The sequence below is a fragment of the Balaenoptera physalus genome (assembly GCF_965194825.1).
Source record: "Balaenoptera physalus genome assembly, chromosome: 13".
Lineage (NCBI taxonomy): Eukaryota > Metazoa > Chordata > Mammalia > Artiodactyla > Balaenopteridae > Balaenoptera > Balaenoptera physalus.
The window spans coordinates 6,773,623-6,797,233 of record NC_138892.1 but is presented as its reverse complement, the minus strand read 5'-3'; the positions used below and the strand labels follow the sequence as shown (position 1 = coordinate 6,797,233).

At 48.8% G+C, this 23,611-nt stretch overlaps 1 protein-coding gene across 6 annotated transcripts; it reads right to left on the bottom strand.

Annotated features, from left to right (window-relative positions):
- Positions 1-713: 713 nt before the first annotated feature.
- Positions 714-23,561, bottom strand: POLDIP3 (DNA polymerase delta interacting protein 3). Of its 6 annotated transcripts, XR_014252494.1 has the most exons (10): positions 23,366-23,534; positions 12,720-13,110; positions 11,867-11,953; positions 10,572-10,667; positions 8,627-8,806; positions 7,989-8,066; positions 5,508-5,637; positions 4,054-4,120; positions 2,640-3,055; positions 714-1,019 (listed from the first exon to the last, which is right to left on the bottom strand). XR_014252494.1 is itself a non-coding variant. In XM_082420649.1 (9 exons), exons 1-9 carry the CDS (start codon positions 23,422-23,424, stop codon positions 2,878-2,880), a joined length of 1,266 nt encoding a protein of 421 aa, XP_082276775.1. In that variant the 5' UTR covers positions 23,425-23,534; the 3' UTR covers positions 714-2,877. The 6 variants fall into 6 exon arrangements, 5 of the variants coding, with proteins under 5 accessions (XP_082276775.1, XP_082276776.1, XP_082276778.1 ...); XM_082420649.1 differs by having other exon boundaries at positions 714-3,055; XM_082420650.1 differs by lacking the exon at positions 23,366-23,534 and adding an exon at positions 22,544-22,590 and having other exon boundaries at positions 714-3,055.
- Positions 23,562-23,611: the final 50 nt, after the last annotated feature.

Sequence of the window (23,611 nt, the reverse complement as noted above, 5' to 3'; positions counted from 1 at the left end):
GGAATATTACTCAACCTTAAACAGGAAATCCTGACACAGGCTACAACATGGATGAACCTTAGGACATTATGCTAAGTGAAATTAGCCAGTCACAAGACGACAAACACTGTATGACTCCACTTACATGAGGAGTCAAAATCATAAAGGCAGAAAACAGAAGAGTAATTGCCAGGGGCAGGGGAGGATCTCGGAAGAAGAATGAGGAGCTGGTGTTTAATGCAGAGAGTTTCAGCTCTACAAGATGAAAAAGCTCTGCAGGTGGATGGTGGTGATGGTTGTACAGCAATGTGAATGTATTTAATACCACTGAACTGTACACTTAAAAATAGTTAAGATGATAAATTTTATGTGTGTAATTTTTTTTTCTAATGCATAGTTGATCTAAGAAGTAAATTTCACCCATAAGTGTAATTTCAAGGCAAAGGCTCCCCCGTTCCCTATGAACAGACCTAACTCTATGTTGGAGCTGACCATGCTTAATACACAGTGAGGCACTTTAGGCCCAGAAGGTACTGAGTTCCTCTGCCAGGTGTTTCCAAGACATTGATGCTCACATTCTCTCAGCTGTGGAGACTGCAGCTCAGCGAGTCCTGGGAACAACTGTCCCAAGGTCATAGCTGGTGAGCCGTAAAGCAGAGGCAAATCCTCGTTTTCTTGTGCCAAATTCCATGAGGCCTCTTAGCATAATCTTTTAAGAAATGACAGCTCAAAAATAGGAATAACAAATGTTTATTCAGAAATGGGTAACACATAGTCTCCTCCATCCCTTAATGCCTCTTCCTCTCCTTTTGAACAAGAGACACAGATGGGGAATGCAGGGGAGTGCGAGGCAAAGGACACAAGGATTGGCCTACCACCTTCTCTTCTGTCTCCCACGATGACATCCTGTAGAACAGTGGGGCAAACAGGCTCTGCCCTGCAATGTACCATATGGCCAGCCAGAGGACAGGGCCCAGGTGGCAGGCGGCTGCAGGCGGGCTCGCTGGAACCCTGTGTAAGCAGAGCAGCCTGGCGTGGTACTGGAGGGGAGACAGGAGGATAAAGCCGTGCAGTCAGGATACGCACCGTCCCTACCGAAAGCAGAGTCCGCGCAGTGATCTGTCTCCAGTACCTGCGAAACCAGGTCCTAGTGTCTTATGGACACTCTCTGGGGCCAAGGAGGGGAAAGTGTAGGAGGCATGTCTTCCAGCTGCTGAAGAGAACTAAGTTTGCACCCATTCAAAGGGGGAGAAGGGAATGAAAGCAGCCTTATTTAAAGTACTGGAAAGTGGAGCACCATCAGGCAGATTCCTTGGACTTCCCAGGCCTGGGCAACCTCAGACCTGGAGGACTGAGCTCGCTTCAAACCCTGGGTCCCCCCTGCTTGACAGATTTCGCTCTGTGGAAACGAGTTTCCAGGTTTTTCTTCATTGGACTGGCCCCAAGTAGGCCATGAGAGATTCTTAGTGTCTCAGGTCCCCTTTATACTTTCTAGGCTTGTGCCTTTCATACCACCTGCTACTGATTTGTAGCCCTCTCAGAATCCCGCTCCCCAAAACACGCCAGCTCTGCTAGGCTGGATTCCCTTTACAGTCCCAACAAACGGGCAGGAAACGGAGAATGAATGTCACTGGAGCAATGCTGTGCTGGTATATTCTGGGGCTGCCCCAGGTTCTACAGTTTTGCCCCAAATGCCTGGAACCATGCTGAGGGAACAACACACCAGCTTGCCTGGAAAGGCTGCTTTGCTCTCTCAACTCCCTCCCCACCACCCACCGCTCCCCTACCCCGACGGCTAAGGCAGGAAAATACCCTGCCATCAGGGATGGATGGGTCCCTCACAATAGTGGACCAGTGCCCCCTGGTGGCTGCTGGATATCTGCCGAATCTCAGCATCCCTAACTATTGTCCTGTACGTGTACCTGAGGCCAGAAGAAAAAATCTAGGAGTAAGTCAACAACTCTTATTCAAATAACCCCCCAGACCCACAGAGTCACAGAACGGGAGGCAGACCCTTTGAACACCCAACCAGCAGAGAGCTGGCGTTTGCACCAAAACCAGGGTGTGACAATGCTGTACTGAGTGAGAAATGGGAGGCTAATGATGAAAGCCCCTCCCAGCAGTGACACCCAGAAAGCCAAGAGAGCTGGGGTGGCGCACGCGGCACAACTCAAGGGAAGAGGGGAGCGTGAACTCAAGAATTTACTCTACGTTGACTGAGACGGTACGGGTCCCCCAAACCAAGAGCCAGCGGCGCACTCTTCCTAGCAGAGCAAGTCTCACCCTGCCCTTGCCACATGGTCCTCTCCAGACCACCCTGGTCTGGAGCCAACTGCGGTGAGAGGACAAGGGGCCTGTGACCTGATCCCCACCTAGGCCACCTCCACTGACCAGGAGAGTGAGCGGCAGAGTTCTTGAGCTGACCTGGTTCCTATTAGGATGGCAGGGGCTTCCATTCCCCACTTTGAAAAGTTTAAAAAAGAGAAAGGGGAGTCAAACCCTCACCCCTGAAGAAAGCAGTGTCCTTCAAACAGCCCCTGCCCTGCATTCCACGGGGCCACAAGAAGGCCACCCAGAGAATTCAGGGCATCATTTCCAGATTAAAAAAAACAATTCAGGGCTGAGTTTAGGGGGAGACACTCTGAGCAACACAAGCTTACCTTGGTGATGAGGCGAAGAGAGAAGAAACATACTACAGGAAATGTTAACATACAGAAGGGCACAGGGTAGAACACAACACAGAAAGGCGGGTACCATCCAGTGAGGAAGCTCTCTACCCCCGGCGACCCTTCCCACGCTCAGGGGCCTCCAGTCCAACGGCCCATAGGTCACAATCTTTGTTTTGGGAAACAGAGCCACCCTCCTCTGCCCCCGCTTCTGGCTGTCTCGCTCCCCCGCTCAAAGTTTGATTTTGAATTCTGTGGGCTGTGTGGTCACAGAGGCCCCTGAGGACTTGAAAAGTGCCTTCAGGATGGTGTCAGGGTCCACTTCAGCAGGAGGGTTGGATGAGGCGGCAGAATTCACCCTGCGAGGCAGCTCACTCTCCTTTTTCACTGAGGGGCTGTCGCTCAGCCGTCTGTAGAGAGCAGAGAAAAGTCAAAGTCCTTGTGGGTTTCCCTTAGGTAGAGAGTGGTCCCACCGTTAGCTGAGGATCTCTTAAAAGCTGGGCACCAAACATAATGCTTTCCATACCCTTTTACTCCATTTCTTATAGCAAACCTATCATTTTTCAAATTTGATGATGAGAACATTGAGATGCAGTCTGGGGTTCTAAGTTTAGGAAACACTGCATGTCCCTCAGGGATGGTCAAACACACACCGGCATATTACACGTTCTGAGAAGTCTCGTAGATTTAACTGGGTTTAGCCCAGTGGTTCCCAAACTCACTAGGTCATAAAACGCACATTTTTCAGAATACAACTTAATCCTGGAACACAGTTTAAGAAACTTATGTAAGTCACACAACGCAATATCCAGGGTTCAAAGTGCCGTCTTTCGGTATTTCAAAGTCTATTTCAGGCCTGCCCCACACTACCCCTCCCACCTCGGCAAGGCTAACATTCTCCCTGGGTCTCTGCATCCTTGTCTACAAAAGGACTTCCTCCTGAATGTCAGTCTAGACATTTTCTGCATCTCAGGCTTCAGAAAGTCCTCAGTGCTGGACCAGGCAATGTATGCCTGGGTATGTAACAAAACAAGGGGCAGCACCCAGCACTGTCCCCCAGAGTCAATCATGAGGCAGGATTTTCCGCTCACCTGGACAATGCACACACAGTTGTGCAAAGAGGGACACAACTGGCCTGCTCGCCACTTTCTTCTCAGGTGTTTCTAAATTATAAGGCTGGGAACGAGGTCTTAAAGTTAGCCCCTGTGGGGTCAATCCCCTGCAGAAATGATGTGACAAGCCACTTTGTACAAATTTAAGCTTCCTGATTGGCTGCCTATCAGAGCAGAGGAAATGGAATGGAGCTGTGATACAGGCAGTTTACCCCTCAGAACAGAGAGATGGTCATGCAGAGTAAGCGAGCAGAAAAGCTCATCCTGGTCCCCAGCACCCCACCTTTGGAACTTACAGCAGGATGGGCTGGTCTGAGGTGATAACGTTCCCATTCATGTGGAGGTTGCATTTCATCGGTTGCCCTGAAAAAAGAAAAGGCTCTGCCATGAGACTTCAGCTCCTCACACAAAAGGACAGGGACTGCCATTTTCATCACCAGGAGTCAAAGCATGCACCACTGGCAGCTCTGGCTGCACAGCCAGGGATGGGGCTGTCAGGTTTCGGCAAAGCCCAGAGACTGAGGAAACCCCAGGGTTATGAGGTCCATGAAACCTTGCCAATGATGGCACCAAGAAGCCAAGTGGCAACAGAGCTAGCTTCATGCAGGAGGTGAGAGTCCAAGGAAGGGAGAAAGTGGACTCAGCAGGAAGCAATCCGAACTAGTCTGTGACGCGAGTAGTAAGGAAAACGCTTACGGCAGAAAATTAAGTGAGAAAAAGATTCAGAGTGTATGTTCAGATTCTACTTTGTCCATGAAGGATTAACCTTACAAGTACTGGATTCCCACTTTATATAGCATGTGATAAGTGTAACAATAACAGGACAAAAAAAGGGGAAGAGGGAATACAGCCCTATAGGAGTGATATTTCTAAATCTCACTGCAACTGCGTTAATACTAATCTGAAATAGATTCTGATAACCTACAATGTATACTGTAAACCCTTGAGCAACCATTAAGAAAGTGACTCAGGGCTTCCCTGGTGGCGCAGTGGTTGAGAGTCTGCCTGCCGATGCAGGGGACACGGGTTCGAGCCCTGGTCTGGGAAGATCCCACATGCCGCGGAGCAACTAGGCCCGTGAGCCACAACTGCTGAGCCTGCGCGTCTGGAGCCTGTGCTCCGCAGCAGGAGGGGCCGTGACGGTGAGAGGCCCGTGCACCGCGATGAAGAGTGGCCCCCGCTTGCTGCAGCTAGAGAGAGCCCTCACACAGAAACGAAGACCCAACACAGCCAAAAATAAAAATAAATAAATTAAAAAAAAAAAAAAAAAAGAAAAGAAAGTGACTCAAAAAATATAGTGGAAAAAAATCATTAAAAGAACTAAAATGCTGCATTAGATTTTCATATAATGCAAAAGAAAGCCACATAAAATGTGAACGGATTAAATAATCCCATACAAAAGCAGAGGCTGAGATAACCAACATGGATCTACTGTATAGCACTATACTCAATATTTTGTAATGACCTATATGGGAAAAGAATCTGAAAAAGAAATGTGTGTGTGTGTTTGTGTGTGTGTGTGTATCTATCTCTGGATCACTGTGCTGTACATCTGAAACTAACATTGTAAATCAACTATACTTCAATTAAAAACATAACATCTCTGCTTGCTCTTAGTACATAGGTGGCCCCGGAGGGTTTAACGCACCAGGAGGTCCACCCACCCATCTCAGAGGAAGGCTTTCTCCGAAGGCCTGCTGTGAGCAGTGAGGAGCAGCAAGGTGAGGTGGCTGCTTTCTCCCTGACTTACCATCCAGACACCGGTTGTTATACTTCTTATATGCGGTGATGGCATCGTCCTTCTTCACAAAGACCACCTCTGCTACCCCAGGATGGACCAGCCGAGCTCGCTTCAGGGCTCCACAAACACAAAAAAGCTCCTGTGAAGAGCAAGGAGGGTTAGTTAGGGTTGGGGGAGGATTCTGGGCAGTCATCCTCCCTGCCTGCCGTTCACACACCCCAGACAGGGCTCTGGGCTCACTGGTGGCCGTGCTCTGACTGCATACGCCCAGCAGCCAAGATTTCAGGGAGGCTCCGTTTGAGGTGGTCCTGGGACACCCACAGGCCTCAACCTGGGACCAGATGAGGGGAACAGCTGTTCTGGCAGTGAGCACTGAGTCTGGGCTTACAAGCCTTGGAGTCCCTGTGACTCCAAGTCACCCCCAAAATCCTCCTGCCTCAGTGCCAACTTCCTCAACAAGGGTAATAGTTATGGAATACGGGATTTCTGTCAAGAGTGTCTGTAATGAGAATGGACAGACATATAGGCTCATCAAAGACAGTGGCTAATATATCACCTGGGAATCAGAAACACAAATTCTGGAGCTCTATGCAGGGTGACCAGTCATCCTGGTTTGGCTAGACTGAGGGGTTTCAACTGAAATCATTTTCAAGGCAGTGCTTTGTACACCTGTGTCATCATCATCATTTATTCCAACTCCAATCCCTCCTCAATTCACAGACTGAGGCCAGAGACGGAACCCAATATGGATACAGACTGCAAAGGCCGACTAGCACCCAAGCCATTTCTTCACCTGCAACTGCCTTCACAAGGTGGTTATGGGGACAAAAAGAAGATTTACGAAAAGGTCTTTGAAATGATTTGTTTCTAATGATAAAAGGGAAAATGCTACATATCAAAACCAAGATACGGAACTGAATACTAAGTGTGATTCTAACTCTATTAGTTTTTCTTTTAACATTACCTATTTGGGTAGAAAAGAGGTGCGAATGACTATTATTGGCAGTTCACTATGATTATTGGCAGTTTACTATGAGTAGTAATCATTACAGGTAATTCGTTTTTCATTCCTCTGTAATTTCAAAGATCCTGCATACAAAATGCCTGCCACACAGTAAGTATATAAATAATAATAGCTATAATTACTCAATAAATAACAGCTATTATTACTTTTATAATCAGGAAAAAACTGCTTTCTTTCTAATTTGTCAAGTCTTATACAAAGTAGGCGACAATTTCCATTCTCATGTGCACCGTTCACAAAGTGATCACCTAGCACTCATGTTTCACAATTAAAACCATTAACAAATGTGGCGGCCAGTGTGGGCTGTTACAGAACCTGGGACTCAGCTGCAGGGAGAGGCTGGAGTCCAGCTGCATTCATTCTGTGATCTAACAGTTGAGTGAAAAGGGCACCTGGATTCTTTAACTGTCTTATTGGTGCCTGAATGAAAATGAGGTTGAAAAGTCCTGGCTAACTCTGGGCCACCCTTCCCTAGGTACCTGAATTGGGTTTTGCCTATGACTGCCAAGGGTGGGACAGGATGACCAGAAGGGCAATCCAGAGGGCCAACCACCAGGTAACACCAATCCATCTCATTCCTTTTACTTTGGAGCTATCATGAATACCCCTAAAGGAGGAAGAAATTCCAAAGACTCAGGAAAATATGAACCACTGGATTTTGCACAGTGGGACTAAATGATCCCATTCTAGCACAATTCCCTGGCCCTGAGATTTAGGTTGGGCACCTGGCTCTGGTTTATTTGTTTTAGTTTTTTTTGGGGGGGCCACACTGCATGGCTTACAGGATCTTAGTTCCCCGACCAGGGACTGAACCCAGGCCCCGGCAGTGAAAGTGCCAAGCCCTAACCACTGGACCGCCAGGGAGTTCCCCTGGCTCTGGTTTAGAAGCTGTGAGGGACAGGGTTGCACACCTGGCCTGACTGCTCCCCCTGGAAGGCCTGCTTCCAAGGCCGGCCCTCGGCTGGCACCTGGGGACCTGGATCCTGGAAGGGCTCCCAGCACCCTAACTGACAAGAGTGGCGCACTGAGCCTCAACTGTTTGTGCCGACAATGTGGTTTATGCTAAACACTTGCTTTCCTTCCGAGTCTGGAATTTTGGTGTTAGGCAGAGGGTGCCTACATGACTCGTCCCTGATAAAAATCCTGGGCACTGAGTCGCTAATGAGCTTCCCTGGTTTCACACGTGTCATTACAACCAACTGCTGGGGGAATAAAGTGTATCCTGTGTGACTCCAATGGGAGAGGACTCCAGAAGTTGGAGTCTGCTTTCCTCCAGCCTTTGCCTCACGAACATTTTCCCTCTGTTGATTTTGCTTTGTATCCTGTAATGAATCTTAGCCCTGATACAACTCTATGCTAAGTCCTGTGAGTCCTCTTAGAGAATCAGCTAACCGGGCGGTGCTCTTGGGGACCCTTGAAACAGAAGTGGCCTGAGATTTGAAATTCTGGCCGGCCACAGTACTCACAACAATGTCCTCCTCGGTGACTCGAGGGTGCAGATTATTCACGGTCATCTTGGTGCCTTCCAAAGGGCTGAGGACAGGCTGCCACAGACAAAAGAACATTACCGGAAGTCAGTGAACAGCAGAGCTCACTTCAGGCAAACGACCAGGAAGGCCCAGAGGAAACCCCCATGGAGACCCTGTCACAACTGGGCCCCTCTAACCATGCCATCACCCTATGCTAGGGAATGGAACCTCTCATCATTTCCCAAATACGCCAGGCCCTTTCAGGCCCGAGCCTCTGCCTGGAATGCCATTCATGTTTCAAGACCCGCCAGGCTCAGATGGCACTTTCTCCTTAAAGCCTTCCCGTATCTGTCCAGTTGAATTAGATGCTCTTTCCTCAGTGCTCCTGGCAGCCCTCTGTTGTATCACCAGGCACAGTGCTCTGTCTGCAGCTCTGTTTTCCCTATTTGCCTGTGAGCTCTCTGAGGGCAGGGGCCACTGGATCTTGGTTTGCTCATTTGTAAAATGGGGGCGGCAACACCTACCTCACAGAGGCACTATGAGGACCCGACAGGATGCACACAGCACGCTGCCCACCCAGCACAGGCCAACTCTCAACTAGTGCGGTCACTTCCGCTCCTTCACCTTCACCTCACCTCAGCGGGCGGCAGCTCTTTGGGGGGACCCTCCTTGTTCACTAATGTCCGGGACATGCTGGTCAAGGCTTTAGTTCGAACAGAGGAGGGGAGAGCAGGAGCGGTGTATGCATCGTTCTGAACCACTTTGGTGAGAGGAAGGGCCTTGGACATGGAAAGCTTGGAACTGCTCACCCCAGCCTAAACAAAGAGGAAGAGAGGAATCTGAAAAGCTAGGGACCCAGACACCCCAGGGGGCTGACAACCCCCAGTATCTCAAGGCCTCCCCCACCTCCCCAGTTCCATTATCGATCTAAAGCCAGAAAGGTGCTAGGTGCCAGGGAAGGGGCAGGAGGAGAGAAAAGCAGCCTGCACGTGTGTTCACAGAAGCCACTTTCCAGCGCGGGAAGCCCTTTCCAAGAAGCTTCCACGCCGTCCTGAACAGGTGCCACAGGCTCACCCGTACCATTTAGACTTTATAAAAACCCTACAACTTGGAGTTAGAGACCAAAAGCTTGGGGTCAAGTTCACTCCTAGATATGCTTCTATCACGATGGGCTGGCTGGGAATAGGAACTCACTCGTAAGAAGGCCCGGACTCCCAGCTTTTTGGTCCCTGTTCTGCATAGAGGAACCATGTGTAGCCCTGCCTCCTCAGCTCCCAGACTGTCAGGGACGTGCTGGCAGAGTCAGCATGTGCCAAGCAGCAGAAACAGCTCCCTCCCTCCCCTGTTACCCCTAACTGCGGACGTGACCCCTTGGAAATATAAACCAATGAACTCCCTGGTTTTAATGTGTCTGAGGAAAAAAAATGCATGAGGCAGAAGTGGCAGGTGGTCTTGTCGACTTAGGAAAAAGGAGGAATGCAGCAGCCAGACAGGAAGATGATGGGACAGGGTCAATTCACCAGCTTCTCCCAATCCAGGTGAATCTACATTCATGCTGGATCCCACATTTCTCCAGCTGTTTTCTGAGTCTCAAGAGCCAGTGAGTGTAGTGGTTAAACACGTAGCCTGGGAGCCAGACTGCTTAGGCTTAAATCCTCGATCCACTACTTACAAGCTGAGCAGATTTATTTCACCTCTTTGTGCCTAATTCCTCATCCGTAAAATAGGGGTAAGAACAGTACCCATCTCACAGGGTGGGAAGGAAAGGAAGTCTTAAGTAAGTTAATATAAACACAGGGTTTTTTCCAATTAGGGTTAGCCACTAACTGAGTTAGGAAAGGCCCAGCCCCTTTGTAACAAACTGGCATCATTCAGCTTCACACATCACGTTAAGAGCTTCCATGGTAACCAGGAAATTAGTCCACATATTCAGTGCAGTGACCAAAACTGAGTCTTTGGGTCTCTGAAGACCAAACAAAGGCACTTAGCCTGGGCACCCACTCGCCTCCCTATGTGTCATTTGGCCGCGTGCACTGAGCTGAGCACGATGTTCAGAGGTCCCTGATACTCCGAGAAACGACTTCCTTTCCTTCTCTGCACGGCACCTCAGCATCCTAGTCCATCAAGCTTTCCCGGCATGCAGGCTGCACCTGGTGGAGCCTTCAGGCAAGGCTCAGTTTATTCTGGCTAACACACTAACCAAGGGAATCCAGACTCAAGAATGGAGCCAGAGCTGCTGACCATGGAAGGAAGGGGACCAGGCAGAATGTCCTGCCACAAAGGAAATAAAATGTGATTCTGTTCTGTGGGATCACTCATATTTCCCCTGCAGTGACTCAGACACAGCAATTGGGAGCTGCAGCTCTGCACTTCACTATCTGTGGGATCTTGAACAAGTCAGTGGACACGCTGCTGGTCTCAGCATTTATAAAAGCCAGAGGGTGGACTAGTTCCGGTTCTGATAATCTCATGACCCCAATGAAGAAATATTTCTGAATTGAAAGGCCCTACTCTCCACCACCTCTCCCATGAACCTGATCAGACACACCCAGAGTGTAGCAAGAAGGTAAGATGTCATACCACGTGGTGGAGAAAGCTGCCTGAGGCTGCAAATGTCATCTGTTTACTAGGAATGGGAGCTATAACATCATCGTCTTCATCCAGGTCATATAAATTCTGAAAATAAAGAAATATAAGCTAACGTGGTATGCAGGCTCTCAACAGACATTTGGAGTAAGGACAACAGGGAGATGAGGGCTGGAGTAAGTGAGGCGGGGGGAGAAGTGGGTGCAGGGGGAGTGTCTGGGGAAACTGGTCTGGGAGACTGGGGCTCAAGTCTTGGCAGGCTGCCTCCCTGCCCCCAAGGGCCCAATGAAAGTGCTGCAATTCCAGATACATCAGAAGTACCTTTCTACAAGTGGGTACCTTGTAGATACCTATCAAGGGCCCCTAAAATGTCTGTTTATATCCTTTGGCTTACAAAGTCTGTGCCGGGCAATCTGGCCTACAGAAATAAACCCAAACTCTAAAAAGAGCTTTTTTCCTCCAAGATGTTCATAGAAGGATTTCTAACAGTGAAAATTACAGGAAAATGGTTGAAATAAACTCAAATGTCAACTCAATGGATCAAGCAGTTATTAAAATGTTTACAGTAAATGTGAAACACAGAAAAACGCTTGAGTTATAAAGTGAAAACAAAACAACATGAAACTGGATAATAACATAATCACAACTACAACTATGCATTAAATAAATAATAATCACACACACACACCCCCACACACCACAGGAAGGAACCAGGGCAGAATTCCAACAGGGGTTGGCCGTAGGGAGCCAGAGCGTGAGGACTTTTTTTTCCCCCCTCCTTAACCTTTCTCTGTTTTGCAAATTTTCTGTATAAGCACATACTACTTTTATAAAAAAAAAAAAAAAAAACTTTCAATTTGCCTCTCTCTCCCTGTGCATTAAAGAAATTTCTTTTGAAAACTCATACACTGCAAAAAGTGTCAAATGTAATTAATCCCTCCTCCAACTCTTCAAATTGGAACCTTGGGCCAGGCCTCAGTTAATCCACTTGGAAGGCCACATCAAAACACGCAAGTGTGGGGGACTTCCCTGGCGGTCCAGTGGGTAAGAGGTAAGACTCCGTGCTCCCAATGCAGGGGGCCTGGGTTTGATCCCTGGTCGGAAAGCTAGATCCTGCATGCATGCCGCAACTAAGAAGTCCGCATGCTGCAACTAAGAGTCTGCACGTCACAACTAAGAAGTCCGCATGCCTCAACTAAGTCCCAGCACAGGCAAAATAAATAAATAAACATTAAAAAGTTTAAACAAACAAAACCACACACGTGTGTATACACACACACACAGTCCACCTGTTTGGCCTGATGGTTATTGACGACGTTGATCCTCATTCCAGCAGGATGGGCATGAGTCGGCGCCATGGCCTTCTGCTGCGGAACCTAGAAATACCCAGTGGTCACAATTCATCCCACAGGGCCTGCATGTGTTCTCTTTATGAGGAGAGGATCACTTAACTTAAAATACGGTGGCCACTCAGTTTTGGCCTGTGGTGAAAGGCCCTACAAGAGTGCCTCATGCCCAAAGCAGGAAAGCGACAGGAAGACTCATCATCCCAGAGATCATGTGACAACGCGTTTGCAGGGCTCAATGAACCTGGCTTAATAAATGTTCACTGCTGCTGCTGTTCCTTTTACCAAAGCTGCTGAGAAGATTAAATGATATTGTTTCCATTCCCTTTGGGGTGGCAGCTGTGCAGGTGGCCAAGACCCTGCACTAAGAGCCAGGTCTGATTGGGCTTCTATCCTGGTCCTCCCTCCCACTGACCGGTTGTGTAACTGTGCACAATTACTCACATCTCTGAGACTTAGATTCTTCTTTTATAAAACTGGGGTAATAGTCCATGGTTGCAGTGAGGAGTAAATGTTAAGTGCCTGCCACACAGCACGAGCTCAACAAATGTTTTGTTCTTTCCTCTCACTTCCCTCTACTACTATCTCACTTACAAAATCACTTAATTTCTCTGGACTACCCCCCACCCTTTTCTTTTACAGAAAAGTGAGATGATATCTTGCCTTCCTCATATGGTTACTATACTAACAGCTGGGGGAACTGTCATTTTGCCTAAACACTCCTGGTCCTTGGTCCCTGCCTGAAACTACAGCTGTTACTGCTTTCCAGGAATTTGTGACAGGAGCCACAACCTACCTGGATGGTTTTAGTGAGCTTCAGAGCAGGGGTCACTGTCCCGATGGGTGGGCTCATGAAGGCAGCAGGGGAATTCCGCTTCAAGCTTATCTTCTCCCGGGCATCAGCCACCTGGTGGGGCTTCTGGGGCACCGTGCTCTGCTGCTTGCGGGAATTCAGCATCTCTCTGGCATCTTGCACTTTCCCTTTGATCCGGAACCGGGCATCTTTCTGCAAAAGCTTTTCCCGGGCATCCTTGACTCCCAGCTTGAGCCGGGCATCTGAGAGGCCAATCTTCTGCCGAGCATCAAATCTCTGCTGGAAGGTGGTTGTGCGTGCTGGCTGGCCGAGAAGGCTCTGTTGGATCCCAACACGAGATCGGACACCTCCAACTCCTGGTCTGGCATTGAGCCTGCAAATAAAAACTGCAACATTAAGAGGATCTGGATATCAACAGCAGGCTGTGGAAGTAGAGCCATGGTAATACCGGAAACAGAGGAAGTCCTGGAGAAACCAGAAAGCTGCTCCTTGTCAGAGGAAACAATTAATAGAGACTTCTTTCGTAGTTTTATGACTTTTAACTCTGCATTGTAAACAAAGTTAGGAAGGAGGGCCTGCTGGTTTCTATCACCAGGTAAAACTGTTTTTGCTCCCCAGACCAGGTGTTTTTAGACACTATGATAGACACCTCCAAACAATATCACATAAAATAAGCATATCTCCCAGACATCATAACCCCACACACCTGAAGAGCAACTTCAGTTTCCAAAGTGCTTCCACATCCTTGCTCTCAATCAGCACTCTCAGCGCCCTGTGAAGCGGGCATTATTATGCCCATTTTACAGTAAAAGAAACAAGCTTAGAGAACTTAAGTGATTAACAAAGGGTGCCCAGCTGGCCTCTGGCAGCCTCCTGCCTCCAGGGCAGGCAGATACCCCCCCACTGGGCTGGGACCAAGAAAGCCAACACATGGGTCTGGCTTGGAGCCAGAGGACTAACAGACTAAGATATAAAGACTTGGTAGAAAGAAAAATAATCACTCTGAACTGTTTCTATTCACAACACTCTGACTCCAAATGTGTAGGTTTCTTCCTCACACCAACTAATTCTCTAAGTCTCTAGACACCAACTGGGTGTCTGACAGCTCAATTCTGACACTACCTACCTAGAGTTGGCACAGACTCCACAGGTTAAAGGCTCAGTCCCACAAGACTGCCCTCAAGTCAGAGGTCAATTCCAAGTCCTGGGCTTCCTGTTCATCTGATCGACGGGCTATAAATGGAGGGTTCACACGACCCCCCCTCCTCAAGTTACATAATTTGCTAGAATAGCTCATAGGACTGAGGAAAACAGTTTACTTATTATTACCAGTTTATTACAAAGGATACAATTCAAGAACAGCCAAACAGAAGAGATGTGTAAGGCAAAGTACAGGGAAGGGGTATGGCAACACCACCCTCCTGGCACATGGATGTGTTCACCAACCCAAAGTTTCTCCAAACTCAATTGTATAGGGGTTTCTATGGAGGTTCCATTACCATAATTGATCAAATCACTGGCTACTGATGATAAGCTCAATCTCTAGCCCCTCTTTTCTCCCTGGAGGTCCAGGGTGGGGAGTGGGGTGGAGCTGCAAGTTCCAACAGGCTAATCATGCCTAGGTCTTTCTGGTGACCAGCCCCTGTCCTGAAGCTCTCTAGGGGCCCACCAAGAGTTGCCTCATTAGAACAAAAGATGCTCCTATCACCCTTATCACTCAGGAAATTCCAAGGGTTTTAGAAACTGTGTGCCAGGACAAAGACCAAATATATACTTATCACAATCTGCAACAACAAAAATGTCAATCCAGAAACTGTTAAAACTGGAAAGGAACGAAGCTCATAAAACAAGCCCCATTCTCTGCTGGGGCTCCTTCGTTGGCTCTTCTAATGGCTTGCGAGGAAACAGAAGATGCTTCTAGTACAATCCTGGAAGTCCTCTCTGGGATCTGTGGGCTTCTGCCCACCCCACCATAAGGCTTCCAGCCACACAAACAGTCCTGCGGCAGGCACCCTGCCTGGGGACACCAACTCCTACACCTCCTCTTTGGGAAACCCTCTCTGATTCTTCCAGACCAGCCCTCCTTTGTGTCTATTATCCTTTGAGTTCTTCCTTTCTCTCCCTACCCTGGACTGGGAGGGAAGTGGCGGATGGGGCTCATTCCTGATTCACCGCCCCGTGCTTTTTAAGTGTTGCTGAGCCCTGGCTCAGTATCAGAAACATCTAAAGAGCTTCTTAAAAATATAGATAGCTCTAAAAAAAAAAAAAAAAAAAGAAAACTAACAAAAAAATACAGCTCTCTAAACCCCACCCCAGAGCTACTGAGTCCAAAATCTGGGTGAAGGCCTGGGCATATGCATTTTTCACTCAACAGGTGATCCTGGAGAACAGCAGTGTTGAAAATCTCTGACCTGGAATTCGAAGGCAAAACTACTGAATGAACAAGTTCCTATACCATGTCCCACATCACTGTGCAGGCCTCCCAGGAGGCATCCTTCATAGTGGGCAAGCCACTGGGTTCTCCTACTGCCTCTTTCTTCCTCAACCAGCTGGAGTGAGACTGTCCACCAGCTCCTCTGCTAACAGCAGGAGTGCAACCAAAGGTGAGTCTTCCTGGCACCAATAAAAGAAAACCTGGACCTTCATCTTGTTATTCTAAGCATAGTGGAAAAACACCTGCTGCCACTACTATGCCAGAGCCCGACCTAAGGCAGTGATGCATAATGTCATTTTTCTTTGAAAAACGGCAAATTAGGATTTAAGTACTTTCCGGTGGGTTTATACAAAAAACAGGTGGAAGGGACTTCCCTGGTGGTCCAGTGGTTAAGACTCCGCACTCCCAATGCAGGGGCTCCGGATTTGATCCCTGGTCAGGGAACTAGGTCTCACATGCCACAACTAAAAAAAAGATCCCACAGGCCACAACTAAAGAAAGATCTCACACGCATCAACGAAGATCCCGCATACCACAACTAGGATGTGGAGCAACCAAATAAATAAATAAATAAATAAATATTTAAAAACAACAACAACAAAAACAGGTGGAAGAGAGAGTGGAAGGGGTCATTTACAGAATCAATCAGATTAGGTTTAAGGTTGGTAGGTGGGACTGCTTGTCCATCCTTGCTCTATTTTCTGATGTAGAGACTCTGGGAGACTGAGGGGACTTCCCTGGTGGCACAGTGGTTAAGAATCTGCCTGCCAATGCAAGGGACATTGATTCGATCCCTGGTCCGGGAAGATTCCACATGCCACGGAGCAACTAAGCCTGTGCACCACAACTACTGAGCTTGCGCTCTAGAGCCCGTTGAGCCACAACTACTGAGCCCGTGTGCCACAACTACTGAAGCTGCGAGCCTAGACCCTGTGCTCCGCAACAAGAGAAGCCACCACAATGAGAAGCACGCACGCTGCAACGAAGAGTAGCCCCTGATCGCCGCAACTAGAGAAAGCCTGCGTGCAGCAACGAAGACCCAATGCAGCCATAAATAAATAAATAAATGTATATATATTTTAAAAAAAACCAAAAACCGAAATTGAGTTATTTGTAGTGAGGTGGATGGACCTAGAGTCTGTCATACAGAGTGAAGTAAGCCACAAAGAGAAAAACAAATACCGTATGCTAACACATATATATGGAATCTAAAAAAAAAAAATGGTTCTGATGAACCTAGGGGCAGGACAGGAATAAACACACAGACGTAAAGAATGGACTTGAGGATACGGGGAGGGGGAAGGGTAAGCTGGGACAAAGTGAGAGAGTGGCATGAAATATATACACTACCAAATGTAAACCAGATAGCTAGTGGGAAGCAGCCGCATAGCACAGGGAGATCAGCTCGGTGCTCTGTGACCACCTAGAGGGGTGGGATAGGGAGGGTGGGAGGGAGACACAAGAGAGAGGGGATATGGGGATATATGTATATGTACAGCTTTGTTGTACAGCAGAAACAGAACACTGTAAAGCAATACTACTCCAATAAAGATGTCAAAAACAAAACAAAACAAAACAAAGTCTGTGGGGCTGTGGGAGGGCTTAGAGGTAGCCCAGGGTTTCTGGAAAGAGTAGTGTCAAAAGGCACCCTAGGCAGACCAAATGTGGAGAGCGCCCCCTACAACCCACAGCTTGTAGCTTCTTTGCTCTCGCAGAGCGGGAGGGCGGAGCTGAGGAGGCGTTTACGTTTTCCCCATTTCCCCACCCTCAAGAGCATTCCTTCACTTCTCCCATATAACTTCCACAGCTGAAGGCTCTCTCCTTGGAGCCCTCAAAGCACTGAACAAAGCTTCTATTAAAGCACCTACCACGCAGCATCACAATGATTTGTTTACAAGCCTGCATCACCCACAGGATTAAGAGCTTCCCAGGGGGTACATCCTACAACTCCTCCCCTATGTCAACACTGCCCCAGGGGAATGACAAAGGCTCAAAGAGCTATGTCAGGGACCCTACAGGGCTACTAACTTACATTCTCCTTTTAGGTTCACAATCTCTGAGATTACCTGCCATCACTTCCATTTTACAGAGAAGAAACCAAATCAAAGAGCTACTGGCATGGCTGGGACTGGACCCCAGACTCCACTCTTTCCATTATAACAGATTCCAAGCTTCTCTCTTTCCTACTCCAAGCCCCGGGGGAGGTAAGACGGGAGAAGGGGTGGCTGCCCTGGAAGGGCTTCTCCTAGAGAAGACTGCCCCTGCAAGGCCAGTCCTCCACCCAGCCCTCACCAACTGGTCCAGTGCCCTGCTGGGATCCTGGCCACCAATCGCTCTCCCAGCTGAGAGAGGGGCACCAACACAGCCATGGCACAGGGCCACCCTGGCCCTTACTCCAAAAGTGGGACCCACAAGGATCTTGCCGAGCTGCAGGAGCTTCAGGAAAGGCCTCCTGGAAGAGAAAGCAGCTGGTCTCCGACTGAGTGGACATTACAAAGGGAAGCAGGCTGCATAAACACTGACAGTGGAATACTTCATTGATGACCAGGTCCACCACACAGTGGAGGTGAGACACATCTAACCCAAACTTGAGCCTGGCCTCCTGAATGAAGATTTCCTATCTTCATCTGTCTTCTCCAAATCCCACCTCCTCCCATCACCAGGGTACCCCTACCAAAGGTTCCTGATCTTTATAACTACAGGAGATGGGATGATCTTATCGTGCGATACACCATGATTTTACAATACCATAAAATTGGGCAAATCTAGACCCAATGGCATTATGCTTTCAAAAAGTCAAGTTACCCAATTTCACCAGTCATTCAAGCAATTAAACGTTATTGCCAAGAAAAAACGGAAAAAAGAAAAAGCTACTGAAAGCAACTATTTTGAATAATTAAAGGAACAATGAGATTTTTTTTAAAAATGGATGTAGGATTATCAGGTTATCTCGTTTTTTAAAAAAATTTATTTTATTTATTTGTTTTTGGCTGCGTTGGGTCCTCGTTGCTGCATGCGGGCTTTCTCTAGTTGCAGAGCGTGGGCTTCAGTAGTTGTGGCACATGGGCTCAGTAGTTGTGGCTCACAGGCTCTAGAGCGCAGGCTCAGTAGTTGTGGTAAACGGGCTTAGTTGCTCCGCGGCATGTGGGATCTTCCCGGACCAGGGCTCGAACCCGTGTCCCCTGCATTGGCAGGTGGATTCTTAACCACTGCGCCACCAGGGAAGTCCCAACAATGAGATTCTTGAAAACAAAATTCATATCCTTGAACAGAGAATGAAGAAAGGGGCAGATTCAAAAGTTTTCTGGTTCATTCCAATTGGGTCTGACCAGTAAACCTTTGCAGAAGGAGGGGCGGGGGAGATTAGGCTTCTGCAACCTTAATTTATTCATATTCCTCAACAATTTCCCTTCTCTGATAATTTGTAATGGCTGTTTGAAGTGTTGCATTGAGAATTCACAGAAGTCTATGGTTGATAAGCAATGTCTGCCATGGTCACACAAGGGGCAATTGGCTACCAGGGTTTATGAAATATTTTACAAAGAAGGCACTCTCAGCTAACAGTTTTGAGCACTTACTACAGATCCATAAACTTTGACCCACCTCCTTTAACCCTCACAACTCTGAGAATTAGGATATTATCCACCTTTTATAGATGAGGAAACTGAGATTCAAGGAGAGTAACTATCCCAAATAACAGAGCTATAATGGTGAAGGCTGGATTTGAACTTCACTATACCTAGTTAAAATACCAATAAATCAAGCGTGGGTCAAAAATAAAGAACAGGACTCGAGGAGTTAAGGAAGGGTGAATACTGTCCCCAGGCTAAGGAAAAAATTAGGACTGCAGTCACATCCAGGGATATAGCGTACCCTCTAGTGACGAGAGGGTGGGCACACACACTGAGGCTGGCGGACAGTGTACCCACCAGAGACCCACACACCATACTGCTTGTCTAGCAAGAAAGACCACCAAGATGTCCCGTGCTGGTATTTTTATCTATTTGAACAGCACAAAAGGTACATTTCAGGGAGGGAGGTGATACAGTTGTGGAGCTAAGAGCATGAGTAAGCTACTTTCCCTCAATTCCATATATTCAGTTCCCTGGTTACACCAATTCTTTCAACTCCTTTCATAAGCAGCTTTAAGGGGTTTCAGTGTTCAGGCTTTTTATAATCATTGCTCCTCTCCTTGCATGAAAAGACAGCCATTCATCCCAGCAGGCAGCAGTACTGCTTATATGGCGGGCATTAGTCATCAGGAATTTTTCAAATAAACATTCCTGCTAGAAGCAGGTCTCTAAAACATAGAACCAGTTATGTTACCCTCCTGCTCCAAGAACTGCTAAGAGTTCCCTAACAAAGCCCAACCCCTCAGTGGAACCACTAGTCTGGCCCCCACTGCCTGCAGCCTCACCTCCCACGGCAGACTATCTGATGTTCCCGAAACACATTCTGCACTTTTGGCCTCAGTAAATGTTCGGGAGGGGGAGAGAGGGAGGTTTTGAGCAAGTCTCTTAACTGCCTGGCCCCATCACACCTGAAACAGTGCAACTGTACACTGCTTCCAGACGCTCACCAGGTACGCCACCAGGTCCTAGGAAGAGTGGTGTGGGCGAGAGGGCAAACACCCTCTGGAGCCTGAGCCCCCTCCCCCAGTCCCCTACTGGAGCCTGGCATACACATGACCAGGGAGGGTCTGTCTGAGGCTAGAAATGCCTCACCCTCTTGGATCTACCTGTGGAGAGCAGAGTGGCAGCTGGCTCTGGACAGATGTCCAGTCCAAAGGATTCGGGCCCACAAGGGGGACCCTGGACTACTCTAAAGTGGGTTTTAATCCATGGGGGTCTCTGGGTTAGAATGTGTGTGTTGAGGTCATCTTAGGGAGAAAACACAGTTTCGTTTTAACAATTACTGAGGGTCTGAACTATGTGCTTTAGAGACACCAGGAAAAACAAGACACGATCCCCTTACCCTCCAAGAGAGTTTTGTGCAGATGTTCCATTTAAAATTATAATTCTTCCTTTCTAAGCTAATGTAACAACTCATTTCCCTCCTCTTTGTTTCAGATCTAATTTCCTTTACCTTATTTCAATAAGGAAACCAGCAGTGAGTACCACGACCAGAGCCCTGGCCTGAACTCGAAAGTTCCCTACCTCCTCTCCCCATGGCTCCAAGGACTCTCACATATGCATCTGGCCCAGAGCTGCTCACCTCCAGCACACTCAAGGCCCAACTTCCCCACTAAGGCTGCCATGTCACCTTCATCTAACTACATGGAGGGAGTGACAGATAGCTATCCTGTGAGGGGTGAACTGAGCAAACCAAAGACGGGGTGACTTGACTAACCAAATCAGTGATACTCTCACATCTAAAGGAAGAAATCGACAAGAGTGGCAGGCCCACGCTGCAGCTGGTGCCCAGTGCTGCCCTGGGAAGACTCATCTATGGGTCTTGAACAACTGGAGCCACTAGAGATGTGCTGTGTGTGGGGAAGGAGAGCACCTCACCATGGCCTGGATGAAGTACCATAAAATCATTCCCCCCTTTCTCTAATTTCATATTAATCAAGGAACCTTGTGATGATTAACTTGGGGCCAGGTAATAACGATGATAATGACACCCTTCTTGACTTACACGATGCGATGAACACAAAACAGAGTGGCTGCTCTGAAGAACAAGCACATTCCACGACCTGTGAAAAGGGGTTATTTACACTTCCACGGGCTCAGTCCTCTGCTATTTCCACTAAGAAGAGGAAAGAAGTTTTCTGAGATGGTCATAGGTTCTTTCTTCCTAAATTATTAAGCACAAAGTTCTTCCTGGGACAACCATGCTACATTAAACCAATGTTTCCAGTAAGGTGATTTCTTCTAGGAAGCATGTAAAATAGCCGTTTGTTTACTGTAGGAAATGACATTTGTTCACTGAAATTTGTTCAGACCTTTCAGTTCTTGATGGGGACTCCCTCCCCACCCCATCTAGTTTTTCCCTTTGCTGGCTGTGCAAGCAAACTAAAAATGGAGTTTCCAGCAGGTTTAACCCAAACACAGCATGCAGTCCAGTTTCTTCTACACTGTCTCTTGGCCTGCACTTCCCCCAATCCAATCTTCACATAAAAGCAAAGCAATATTCTCACACTGAAGACTGGATGTTACTTCTGTACTTAAAAGCCTTCAGTAACGATGATGACCACTAACATCTATTGGGCACTCAGTACCCATCAGATGCTTTTTGATGTACTTTAGATACATTGATTGACTTAGTCCTGACAATACCTAATGAAGCAAATATCATCCATATTTTATAGATAAGGGAAGAGAGGCATGAAGTGGTTAAGTAACTTTCATAAGATCATATGGAAAGTGGGAGAAGCAGGGATTGAAACTTGGCAGTCTGACTCTAGGACCCCAATGCTTAGCTATTATGTCCCCTGGGGGGAGGGATTTGGGCTTCTACTCCTTTAAAGTCACTTGCTAAACCCTTACTATCTGGTACAAACTTTAAAATATACATTCTTACATTCTCATTTAATTCTCTCAACCACATACCAGGAACCATTATTACAAATGAGGAAACTGCCCAGCTCAGAAGTCACCTGGCCAGGGAGGCACAGAACCCAACAATGGGGCTTGCCAAGGGACCAGGTCCGCCTGGCTGCACAGTCCCTGCTCTTCCCAGGGGCCCACACATCCTCCCTTCGCTGCACGCTCACCCAATGCCCAACACAAGCCTCTGCACGCATCAACACCAAAAAAGTACAGACCGCCTGCAGTCAGGAACTGAGGGGAGGGACTGCAGGAAGCGCAGGTCCTGGGAAGCTGGCTCCTTCAGCAGCTGTCGAGCAAACCTGTGAAACCTGGACGGCCTCAGAAGTGGCCCGAGGACCCAGCACCAATTCCACACCAGTTACTAGAGGGAAGACCTAGGAGACAACTACTCACACGTAATGGTAGAGAAAACTAATGCTGGGTGCCTGTCATGAACCAGAAGCCAGGTGAAGTGCTGGCTGGTGAATTCCGTGGTGGCGGGCGCAGTGGCAGTGGCTATGTGTGCAGAGGTGAGGGTGGGGGGGATACCTTTCAGAAAGTAAAAGAATCCATTTTCGAGCCACAGGCACGCAGGCAGTGTTAATAAATTCACGTCTGCTGAGTGAATGACTATCTGAGAAAACTACATCGACCTTTACAGCCTGGCTGTTTACAAGAACATCTGAACTAATTTAACGCGTGCTAGAAAACTACTGGCCGAAGTTTCCACTCTTTCATACAGGTGAACTGGACCACACAAAGGCTGGAAATGACTCACAACATTTGAGGGTCCAGCGGAAGTCTGGAGCACCTAACTGAGAACCACCCCCCCGACTCCTCACCCAGATACAGAACAGTCTTCTCTGCGAACCATCGAGAAACGGCCGGCCTCCAGCCCCGTCCCACCTGTTTTTCTGCCCAAGCCTGAGGCCAACTCAGCCAGCTCATAAAGTGCACTCGGCACCCATCTCAGCTCTCCGTGGCTTCGGGCAAGTCACTCCGCCTCCAGCTCCTCATCTGGAAAACGGGGAAAACATTAAGAGCGGGCCAACAGGATTGCGAAAAGAGCAAATGAGACCGCCTGGGCAGCAAAGCGCTTAGAGAACCTGAAATGCCGCACAAAGGGAGTCGAGTGTTAGAGGGGAGCCAGGCGCAAGATCTAGAAATTAAAGGTCTGGGTGTGGGTCTCGGTTTCGGCACTAACAGACCGGCAGAGTCTGAGCAAGTCACTTCCCCGCGCAACTCCAGTCGTCCTAACTCTGAGGCCGCGCTGAGACCGTGGAGCAGCGCCCGGCTCCTCAAACGAAGGGCTGCGCCGGAGAGACCCTCCGGGCCGCGAGCAGCGCGTCCCCTCCGCAACCGCAGCTCCGCCCCCCGCGAGGCGCCCCTCGGGCCGCTCCCACAAGCCCCGCAGTCCAGCCCCTCCGCCGTCAGCGGTCCCACCGGCCTACCCCCGGCCCGCCGGAGCGACGGCGCCTGCAGCCAGTGGGCAGCCGGGCGGCCGGGCCCGCGGCGGCGGCGGCGGCCGGGCCAATGGGGAGCGCGGCTGTGGCAGGGGGCGGGCGCAGACGGCCCTCCGCGTCGCGCCCAGACCGTTCCCTCCTCCGCCCCGAGCCCCGCTAAGACTCGGGCCGTGAACCCCGAAAGGAGAAAAGGCCGCTCACCGCCCCTTCGCCGCAGCCCCTCGCTTCCGGATGAGCTCGTCCAGGGAGATGTCCGCCATCTTGCACCACCGCGCGAGCCGCGAGCAGTTTACCGTCCCCCGGCCCTCGAGCCCGCCCCTTCGGCCGCTACGGAGCAACTAGCGGCTTCCGGCGTTCGGCTGAGGAAGTCTCGCGACAGATCAAACCGAGCAAGGACCGGAAGGGGCGGGGCTCTCCCCGTGAGCCTTTGCGACGTCCTCTGCTTAT